This window comes from Petromyzon marinus, chromosome 31 (assembly GCF_048934315.1).
Source record: "Petromyzon marinus isolate PM22_M1 ecotype Great Lakes invasive population chromosome 31, UKy_Petmar_22M1.pri1.0, whole genome shotgun sequence".
Classification (NCBI taxonomy): Eukaryota; Metazoa; Chordata; class Hyperoartia; order Petromyzontiformes; family Petromyzontidae; genus Petromyzon; species Petromyzon marinus.
This window is the reverse complement of record NC_133697.1, coordinates 8,238,261-8,248,789: the sequence shown is the minus strand read 5'-3', so window position 1 is coordinate 8,248,789 and position 10,529 is coordinate 8,238,261. Positions and strand designations below refer to the sequence as shown.

General features: G+C 50.5%; 1 protein-coding gene across 3 annotated transcripts in view; it reads left to right on the top strand.

The window, feature by feature from the left end:
* Positions 1-10,529, top strand: part of LOC116947747 (protein kinase C epsilon type-like) — a 79,024-nt gene that overhangs the window by 56,207 nt on the left and 12,288 nt on the right. For all 3 annotated transcript variants that reach the window (XM_032963846.2, XM_032963848.2, XM_032963849.2), the window contains exons 11-15: positions 119-292; positions 1,886-2,040; positions 3,900-4,038; positions 7,047-7,235; positions 7,963-8,109. In XM_032963846.2, the coding sequence (XP_032819737.1) occupies positions 119-292; positions 1,886-2,040; positions 3,900-4,038; positions 7,047-7,235; positions 7,963-8,109 (804 nt within the window). The remainder of the gene's footprint in view (positions 1-118; positions 293-1,885; positions 2,041-3,899; positions 4,039-7,046; positions 7,236-7,962; positions 8,110-10,529) is intronic.

Genomic DNA, 10,529 nt, shown 5'->3' with positions numbered 1-10,529 from the left:
GTGCCGTTTGTTGCTGGCCGATTTTACTTTGTTTGGTGGGGGGGTGGGCCTTTGGGCCTGCACTCGGCACATCGAGAACATCGGCCCCTGCGCGCGTCCGTGCGGTGCGGCCGTGCAGGTGATGCTCGCGGAGCTGCGTGGCTCGGAGGAGGTGTTCGCCGTCAAGGTGCTCAAGAAGGATTCCATCGTGCAGGACGACGACGTGGAGTGCACCATGACGGAGAAGCGCGTCCTGGCGCTCGCCAAGAACCACCCCTACCTCACGCAGCTCTTCTGCTGCTTCCAGACCAGGGTAGGGGCGCAGCTCGCGGGGCGGTGACGCCTTGAGACCGGCGTCGCTCGATCGGATCTGGGAGCGGGCACGGAGCGCCGCGAGGTTTTAGCGGCGTCTACCGCCGGCGGTGTCCTCCCGACGTCGCTACGCGCCTTTAGCAGCCCCGAAGTGACCGGCGTGGTGAAGCATGGTCGTTATAGCCCTACATCCCGCGCAGGCCGTGGGGAAGCCCCTCGTCCAGCAGTGGGTTTACCGGCGTGGCGAAGTATGGTCGGTTAACCCCTACAAGCTGCACGGCTGCGGGGAAGCCCTCTTCCAGCAGCGGGCTGACTAAAGGGGGCAGTGCGCGTGCGTGTCGGAGCGAAACGTCGCTCGGACGTCGCTGTTCCGAACGACTTGCGGTGTGACCCGAGAGCGCTTGGGGGAGCTGAATCGACGAAGCTGCCATTGGTGCCGTGGTCGTGCGTGCGCGTCTGTGCGTGCGCACATTCGTGATCAAAACGCACGTGAAAAAGTATATAGGAGTCATCATTATTACAAACGAAATTAGGGCTGTTTGTTAACGTTGCAGTTTTAATACGAACGTTAATGTTTGCTGCGGTATTGGGTTGTTTAAATTTCGTCATCCACTATCCTTCACCTGACACGTACCCTCCTGTGTCACGCTCACGCGGAACTTTTAATAATGTTTTTAAGTAATATATTGTTTCATGTGTTCATGAATTTCGTGTCTAACCTAGATCCGTATCTTAAATAGAGGTCCTTGCCTTGGAAACATAGGCCAGTTCTCAAGCATTGGCCAACGAAAGCCTGACTCAGCTGATGAGGCACTGTGTGTCGAAACCAGTCCAGAGTTCGCTTGTCTTGAAACAATGCTGCTGAAATGATGCACTCCCAGAAGGCCGTGCGGCTGATGTGCTGCGTAAGAAACGCTGTTATTTTCAGTGGATGGCCCGATACGTGAAGGAGACACGCTGCCTGTTGATCGAGAACGCTGAACGAGCCCTCTCACTTTGCTCATGGCCAGCGGTAAAAATTTAAACGAGGGAGCGGCGACCAAAGGAGCGAACGCGTCCTCCGGATAAGCACGGTTGGCCGCGTATGGTGCGAAAGACCTTCAAGACGCATACAGGACGTCCAACACAGACGTGGAGCAATGAAGTCGGCAATGATGCAGGTGCTAGACGGATCGTTACGATGTGGCCAATGGGGCGAGTACTGTTAGCGAGCACCTGTTCAGGTCGGCACAGGGAGAACGAGTGGGTGGCGTGGCCATCACCAAGCCTGGCCCCCCTCAGGTACTCAGTTCAGGCTGAATCGACATAGGGTGGCCCCAGACCGGTTCTGATGTACACCGCTAGCATTAGCCGTTCGTCTTTGTCTTCGGGGCTCTTTATCTTTTATGTTTTTAGTCTTTTTATGCTGCGTCATGCCACTGTGAGGGATGGCGACGGCTCGGCGGAGTGGGCCTTCATCCATCACTGGATTGATCATGGCCAGTGATAACGATGAGAAACCGACGGTTGCCACCGCCACCGCCGCCTCTGCCGCGTTAGGCTCCACCGCCCGTCCCGTCAGTCGGCGCGCCCCGCGTTGGTTTCGCCCGCACAGGACCGGCTGTTCTTCGTGATGGAGTACGTGAACGGCGGGGACCTCATGTTCCAGATCCAGCGCTCGCGCAAGTTTGACGAGCCGCGCTCCCGCTTCTACGCCGCCGAGGTGACGTCGGCGCTCATGTTCCTGCACCGGCACGGCGTCATCTACAGGTGACGAGCGACGGGTACCGTGACGTCTTCGCCCAAGCCCCCTCTCTCTAGCCTCCCCCGGCAGGCGCGTGTGGCCACAAATGTAGCACTTTGTCAGAAGAAAAGTCAAAAGTCACAGGGAAATTCCTGCTCAAAGTGATTTCCTGTGCTGAGCCAGTGGTGGGAACTCCATATTGCTATGGTGGGGGGGGGGGGGGGGTGGTGAGTTTATCCAAATGATAACCATGTTGACTTCCCTCAGGAGTGGTATTTTTTTCCAATCTAAAATCGCTTCATGAGGTTTGTTTGACCATACCTTGCCACGCTGGTCAGCACAGGTTGGTGAAGGGCTGGGCTCAGGACTGTTTCATATATCATTCTGTGGTTGGGTCTCAACCCAGGTCGCCTGCTTTATCAAGCAGCGCGCCAACCACCGTGCCAACCACCGTGCCACAATACATGTCTTGAATTTTTTTTATCGCCGTACGGAAAACAGTTGGCGCTTCACTCCTTGTTAATGTGAAAATTTTTATCCCTTCCTGCAAATTAAGTAACGAGTCATTTTGACATTGTAGATGTGTGCAGCTGTGGACAGTTTGCGATAATGACAACATAATGGGTCCTGCGTCAATTTAGGCCGATCGCTTCAGATTGGGTGATTTCAGATATGGCGATGACTAAAATTGCCTCGAGGCAGTCGAAACGTCTCCCCCGATGAATAAAATGCTGTGTGCCGCCACATCATCAATTTTGCAGGCCCTTTGTCAATCCACTGCTTGGTGAAGGATATCTGGCCAGGAATCAAAATCAGGTCGGGCCACGAGCGCAGGGTGATAACGATCGCCCCAACCACCACAACTCCAACCCGCAACAAAAACAACTCAACACGTTCGCCAACGACGCCGTGGCCTTAAAAAGAAAATCGTGTAATAGGTGGAGATTTTGGGCAACGGCCCTTCTTTGCTGCCCATAGAGAGGGCCACGTGTCGCGATCGGCTTTCATTCGATAAGCGACACCAGGGTTTGGGGGTGACGTGCCATGCGTGGTGACATGCACGATCTAAGCGATCGTGCATGCACGATCTAAGCGATCGTGCATGCGTATGTATGTGTGTACGAACGGTTGCAGTACGACCGTCAAAACCGACGTGAGCAACTCTCTGTCAGCTAGAAATCATTCGGATCAAGCGCAATAAACAAAAATTCGGTATTATGGAATTTTTTAGTGCATTCAGTGGTGGCTCTCCATACATGAGAACCGGGCTCAGTCATGGATGGCTGAAGCCAGGGCCTCCATGTTGCCGGCTCACAGCTCTCTGTGCAGCATTGGTGGTTTCTGTGATGTAAGCGAGCGCGTTCGCGTACGTGTGTATGTACGTGTGTGCGGATGCGCGTAGCATTATCATTATTATTGTCCGTCCGGTCCTCGCCGAGCTGCATTGGTATGCGGTTGCCGAAAGAATACATTCTAAGGTAGTGCTCATTACACACAAAGTGCTTGCTCCAAATAAACCACAAGACCCTTGCTGATCTCATCAAGGAGCGTAAACCACCACTCAAACTCCGTCATCCTTGCAGCGCCTTTTGGCTACCAATCGAACAAAGACGGCCACTGCATAGCGCGCTTTCAGGTGCGTGTCTGCGGCCGTCTGGAACGCGCTTCCTTCCAATATTAGGAAGCCACTGGAGCTATGCACTTTTAAATCAGAATTGAAAACGAATTTCTGTAGAACTGCTTTTTGTGCTTAGTTTGTTGTCCTTCCCCCCGCATCTCCGATGCGCACGTACGATGGAAACGAAGTTCAACATTTCCCTACATTATTATTTTTTATTATTATTGTCGTTGTTGTTGTTCTGACGCCACGGCCGGTGCCGTACAGGGACCTGAAGCTGGACAACATCCTGCTGGACGCGGAGGGCCACTGCAAGCTCGCCGACTTCGGCATGTGCAAGGAGGGCATCGCGGACGGCGCCACCACCGCCACCTTCTGCGGAACCCCCGACTACATCGCGCCCGAGGTGAGCGCGGCGCTGATGCCGCCGCCGCCGCCGCCGCCGCCGCCGCTGCGGCTCTGGAACGGGAGCGACGTTGAAAGTAACAAAAATATATGTATGTAATGGGCAACGTTTTTTCATTTTATCGAGGGACTACTGTGTGTTATCTCGCTGTGAACTGGGATTGTTTAGTTATTGTTTTTGCTGCCTTGCTCAATCTCGATGAATCTGACTTATGTAAGAACGAATTATTGTTTGTTTATATTTAGCGACTCACAATTTTCCCAATTTTGCACTCCTATCTTTCTTTTTTGTATTGTTTGCTGTGGTAAGTTACTGACCTGCCCATACTGGATATCTGTGAAAAAGAGCTTCATAGTTCATCGGATTCCTCCAGTCTAAATAAAGATTGTGATTCATGTATGCGCTATGAAGAGGGGCGATTGCCTGAAACGTCGCCTATGATATATGCGATTTTTTTTCTTGACGAACATGTTGAGTGTTTTGTTTTTAATTCAATGTGCTTGTGCACCACTGACAATGCAGCAGCAGCAGCACCAGCTTCACCAAATAATTCGCTTAACTTGGGGGTCTTAGAGGGGCTGGGTTACCATCTCCACGGCAACCAGCCCACGGCACGCGGGCGATGTTGGTGAGGGGCGTATTCAAGGCCACGGTACCACAACATTTAAAACTAAATTCTTTAAATTTGAAGACGACCTTCCAAACCAATTTGTGAAACTGTTACTCAGTTTTTCTTTCGATACAGTTTTACCTTTTTTTACAGTGTGTCCTTCCCAATGTTGCACCTAACCCCTAGCCCCATAACCTCTTACCCAAAACCTGTCTACTGGACATCTGTGAAAAAGCTGATCGGATTCCTCCAGGATAAATAAATATTCTGACTCTCACCATAACCCCTAGCCCATAAATCCTCACCCCTAACCCGACCAACACTCCTAACCCCTAGCCCATAACCCTGAACCTCGAACCCTAACCACAACTCCTAATCCCTCACCATAATCCCTAGCCCATAACCCCTAGTCCGTTCCGTACGTACAAAATAAGCAGGAGGGGGGGAAGACGTATTCACCGGTGAGAACGATGATTTACTGACCATGGAGAGCGTGTCCACCATGGAGACGCGGCATTTAAATCTTCTCGCGTGCCAGAGCGATATGTAGATCCGATGCAGCGGAAGAAATAAAAAAACGAACGACGCGAGGCCTTCATCCAACAGTGGATAGATCACGGCTGATGAACTTTGGCGCCGACTTGAGAGAGGCGCACTTAGGCTCAGCGTGTAAATGTCAATGGGCTCAGTGGGTCCCGTGGCCTTTGGTTTTAAGCTGGGGCACAGGCTTTGGGTTTAAGCCTTTGGACCTTTCACCCTGAGAAGGCAACGATGTTAATTAAGGGTCTTGAGAGGGAGCATCCGAAATTCTCCGCGGTCATCCCCAGAGTCGGCGCTTAATCTGTGGAGCCGCAGCCCCGGATTCAATTAGCCCGCGTGTGTTTTGGAAGTCTTAGCAGCGATTTAAGCAACAGGGATGTGACCTCAATATGCGGATTCAAATTAAATATGTACATACAAAAAAAACACGTGTTCTTTGAATGCTTCTAAATGTAAAGGAAAACTTCATACATGACAATATTGTAAGATACATTAAGCATGTGCGTCTTACCCAGTTTGAAGATCTAAATTCAAAGGATGGTAATGAGTATGATTGTAGTAGTGCATGGACTCAGGGTGGCGGTGTGGCGCAGTGTTAACAACTTGAGTCTCACCTCAATAAATCAAGGCCGTAGCCATGGAGTCAACATTGGGGGGCACTAAATCTTCCAGAGGGTGTGGGGATCCCCCCCCAGAAAAAAATAATCTAAATTTGAAAACGAATTTGCTGCCTAAAATATGAAAAAATTCACTAACACATAGGATGTACTTTTTATTTATTTTTTACAATAATGTCTAATAGTGTATTGTATTTATTACATTGCACTGTTTTTTTTTCTTTTTTACCTTTTCTTGTTTCATTGTATGTAATGGCAGAAATTAGGGATTAATAAAGTACAACCATAACCACAATTATATCAACAGAAATCTATTTTATAGCAATATATTGGGGGGGGGGGACATTTTGAGCATATTTGAATATGGGGGGGGGGGGGATATGTCCCCCCCCCCCCCAATATATATTATAATTACAGCCTTGCAATAAATGCCTGGGTTCGATTATTGACATTTCCGTGTGGAGTAATATTTTCTCCCCTTGTTCTGCATGGGTTTGCTCCAGGTTCTCTGGTTTCCTCTCACATTGGTGTTGGCCAAACATCCAAATGTAGCAAGATCCTCCTGGAAAAAAGAGTCTTCAGACTCCGTTATTTTCTCAACCACCCCGACTGGACACGTGTGAAAAAGAGCTTCACAGCTCATCGGATTCCTGCAGTTGAATTCAAGATTCTGATGTTCCCATTCATAAAACATCGTATCTCGTTTGGTTATTGAAAAAGCCTGCAGCCACTGTTGGTGCTACATTGACCAGGACAGCCTGAATCGTGACGACTCCATAAATTGTCAAAATAGTGCTCGGACTCGGCGTGGCGTTTTCCTTCTACTGGGCATTCTGTGAAATGGCCTTCGTGGCTCATCAGATACCTCCAGCATGAATACAGACTCTGATCCGAGAGATACATATAATAATTAAATGTTATTATTATTAATATTACACACACGTGCGTACACCAGAAGCCATTGTGTGCTGGCGTCATGGTCGACATTTTCAAAACTACTTCAGTGGCATAACAGTGGCAACATCGCCCCCCCCCGCCCCGTACTACGAACAGACTAATGCCATACTTGCAGGCTAATTCTGCTTCACCTTGCGCCGCACGGGGGGGACAGCCGTCATCGGGAGGCTCTCCGAGGCCAAACAAGGAAAAACGCGCAGCCGGGCGTTAGGACCGTTTGCGGTGAGACATCTGAGAGCACCCAAGTAGTGAATCCACGCCCCCCTTTGACCGTGCACGCGCAGATCCTGCAGGAGCTGGACTACGGCCCGTCGGTGGACTGGTGGGCGCTGGGCGTGCTCATGTACGAGATGATGGCCGGGCAGCCGCCCTTCGAGGCCGACAACGAGGACGACCTCTTCGAGTCGATCCTCCATGACGACGTCCTCTACCCCATCTGGCTCAGCAAGGAGGCCGTGTCCATCCTGAAAGCGGTGAGATTTTTTTACGTGTTTTTTTTGTATTTAGTTCACATTTTTAGGGGCCTCACAAACACTCCCCCCCCACCCCCCTTATAGCATAATAATGACAATAGTTCAGTATGTTTAATATTCGCTCCAATCTTATTTAATAATTATTATAACAATGAAATGCATAACTTGCACACAAGGCGTTCCAGGAGCTTGGGAAAGGGTGCAAGGTTATCACGAGTGTAGCGCGAGGCTAATTACTTTTCAGGTAATTATAAAACATTTGGACCATGACGCTGACACACACAGAGTGGGACACAATATTCCGACATGCATTATATTGAGGGTGCACAAATGAAAGGGTGGTAAATTTAGAATATTTCACTGTCATTCGCCGTGGTGGACAGTGCAAGTTGGTGAAGGTGAGCACGAATGCTCTATGTATGTATGTATGTTGAACTTCTTTCGCACTGTACGTATCGAATCGTGCTAATTGGAGCAACACAAGAGCACAATATATTTTCCGCGTTGCCATCCGCTGCCAACGATGTAGACCCACAGCCCTATGCAAACCTGTCTGTGCACAGTGGTCACCCATCCATTCACTATCCAGGCTCGACTCTGCTTTAGCTCCTCCAAGATCTGACGAGACCGGGCGCAAATCTGGGCGACGTGTATTAAAAATAATACCTATTGATTGGAACCTTTTTATATATATATTAGATGTTGTTTTTGTCGCCTGTCGGAGCAGTTCATGACCAAGAACCCAAGCAGACGTCTGGGCTGCGTGGCATCGCGCGGCTATGAGGAGGCCATCAAGCAGCATCCGTTCTTCCGTGATATGGACTGGGACCTCCTGGAGAAGAAAAAGATCAAGGCGCCATTCCGGCCTCGTATTGTAAGCTCAAGGCGCCGTTCTGGCCGCGTATTGCACGTGCACACCTCAAGATCTTTAACGAGGGGGGAAAAAATGCGTATTCTCTGTATGAATCACTCCGCCGAAATGACTCCAAATGCGCCCCAACGTTGTCGGATCTCGGAAGCGAAGCCGAGTTCAGCCCTGGGTGGTTAAACGTTCAGCTAACATTTCGGAGACATTGATAGAAGCGGTTTCATCATGCGTACGATCACGAAGGGGCGATGTACTTGGACGTGGCGTGTCAACCAATGAGGAGTCCTGTAATTCACACGTAATTCATTTTGTTCCCGTTTCTCTATAAAGGAGAAATACCCATAGAATACCGCGGTGTCGGAGATACTAAATGGAACCGGCATTTTTATCCATGCTGGAATGGTGATCGTGCTGTCTCTTTCTTGTCTGTGACAGACCAGCGACCTATTCTACAAGTCAGCCATATATTCCAAACCTGCAGTAACATTACATTAAAAATTACACCTCGTATGTGTTATTCGGATGATTTGGAAATGTTCACTGTGAGGTTTCCCGCCTGGTTAACGCGTGTATGGGAGGCTGCCTGGGAATACCAGGGGTTGTGGGCTCGGAGCTGTTGAGGTGGCCAGGCGATGGCGGTGCAGCAGTGTATTGAATATATAGGCACGTGTACATTGACCATTAGCATCGAGACTGGCCAAACCAGGCGAGGAAACCAGACTGAGCCGTCAAGAACCCCTCTCATTTACACAACAAAGTGAAAATCGACAAATTTGTCATTAAAAGACATTTTTTTCGATAAAATAGGTGCCATTTCAGGCAGTGGTCCTTCTCCGCAGCACAGCGGTGTTATGGACGAATGTGTGGGAGTCTTTCCCCCCCCCCCCCATTTACACTGTCAATCAAACGTATGAGGCTGTGTACAGGAAATATCGTCATGCAGAGCCCTCCTGGAAACGAGAGACTTTTCCACATTAATTATTTTACACACACACATATATATGACGGTTCATTTTTTTTCTGCAGTTATTTGGTCACCGGGCTGAAACCGTAACATCTCTACACTCGAGAACCCACTTTAACCGTGCGTGGCTGAATACCCAACATTCGGAACCCAGGCTCTCAGCAGTGCTGCGAGTCCTGAAACCCTGCAGCGTGACCTTGGGGGGGGGGGGGGGTCACAGCGGCACAGTCCATGTTTAACAAAACCGTAAACCAATGTCCGTCGCGCGCTCTGCTCCATCTCTCGCCACCTGGCTTTAGCAGGATAATCCGCGACGCCCCATCGCTTAACTGTTCACAAATTTTTTGTGTTTGTTACTGCGACAAAACGTGAGCCCGGTGCAATGCACCGATCGACATTGTAAGGGGAACGGAAACTCTGTGAAAATTCGAATTCGGCGCAACGGGACCGTACGTAGGTGGGGTGGAGTTGAAATTTGTTCTCAATTTTGAACCATAAAGTGGGGGGGGGGGCTGCGTCTTCAGCAAGAGAGGTGTTCAGACCCCCTCCAACCCCCCCCCTCCTCATCCCCCCACCCGACACAGGGCCGCAGTGCTGCTCCAGTGCGCGTCTCCGACACGTCCACTACGAGCCCTCCCTCACAGCCCGTTGTCACTCGTCGTAGCTTTCGGCCGAGAGTTTCTTCCGTCTCATGGAACTGTGGTCCCGCTAGGGCCCAGCACGGTCGCTCGCCTTGCTTATGCGGGCACGTGCAGCGCTCGCTCGCACGCACGCACTTGGCCCTTCGCTTTGATTCGAGGCATGAATTTCCTCTGCACGTTAATCAGCCGCCATGGGTTTCACGTTCTGTTTTGCTAAAGCACTTCCAGCTGAGAGGCTGGGGCGGGGTGAGTGGGGGGGGGGAATCTTACACAGGAGGCCGCCGACAGGGGGTACGCGGTCCATTCCACCCCAAGGTGAAGCATCGATCTTTTTGCCACTACGCCGCTGCGTACGTTTGGTATGGCGACAACAATAATAATGATACTTCCCCTCTCCCTGGCTCACTTGAAACGTCATTTAGATGCGGGTAGATGTCCTGCCCCGCTCATTTGGCAGCGACCAGGAGCGCAGCCGTTTTCAAGCGAGCATTGGATTATTGACTTTTGCCGCGAGTGCTCCTCGGTGCTTTGCGGGCTCACGACCATTAATCCAGACAGCCGCGTTCTTGCAAAGTACGCGTGAGCGGGTACTGCACTGCACCCGCGACATGCAGACGGCGCAGAATGGTTAATTACTCTTCACGTGCACCAGCGTCCACCTGTATATGTCTCCTGTGAGGCTTACAGGTGGGGCGAGCGGCCTGCAATCGCAAGGTTGCGAGGTTAAAATCCTGGTTGGTGATTTGCCCCAGTCCATCATCCCTGCGGGGTCAATAAAAGAAGTACCACTTAGTGCGGAAGTCAAACAGCAGTTGTCCTAC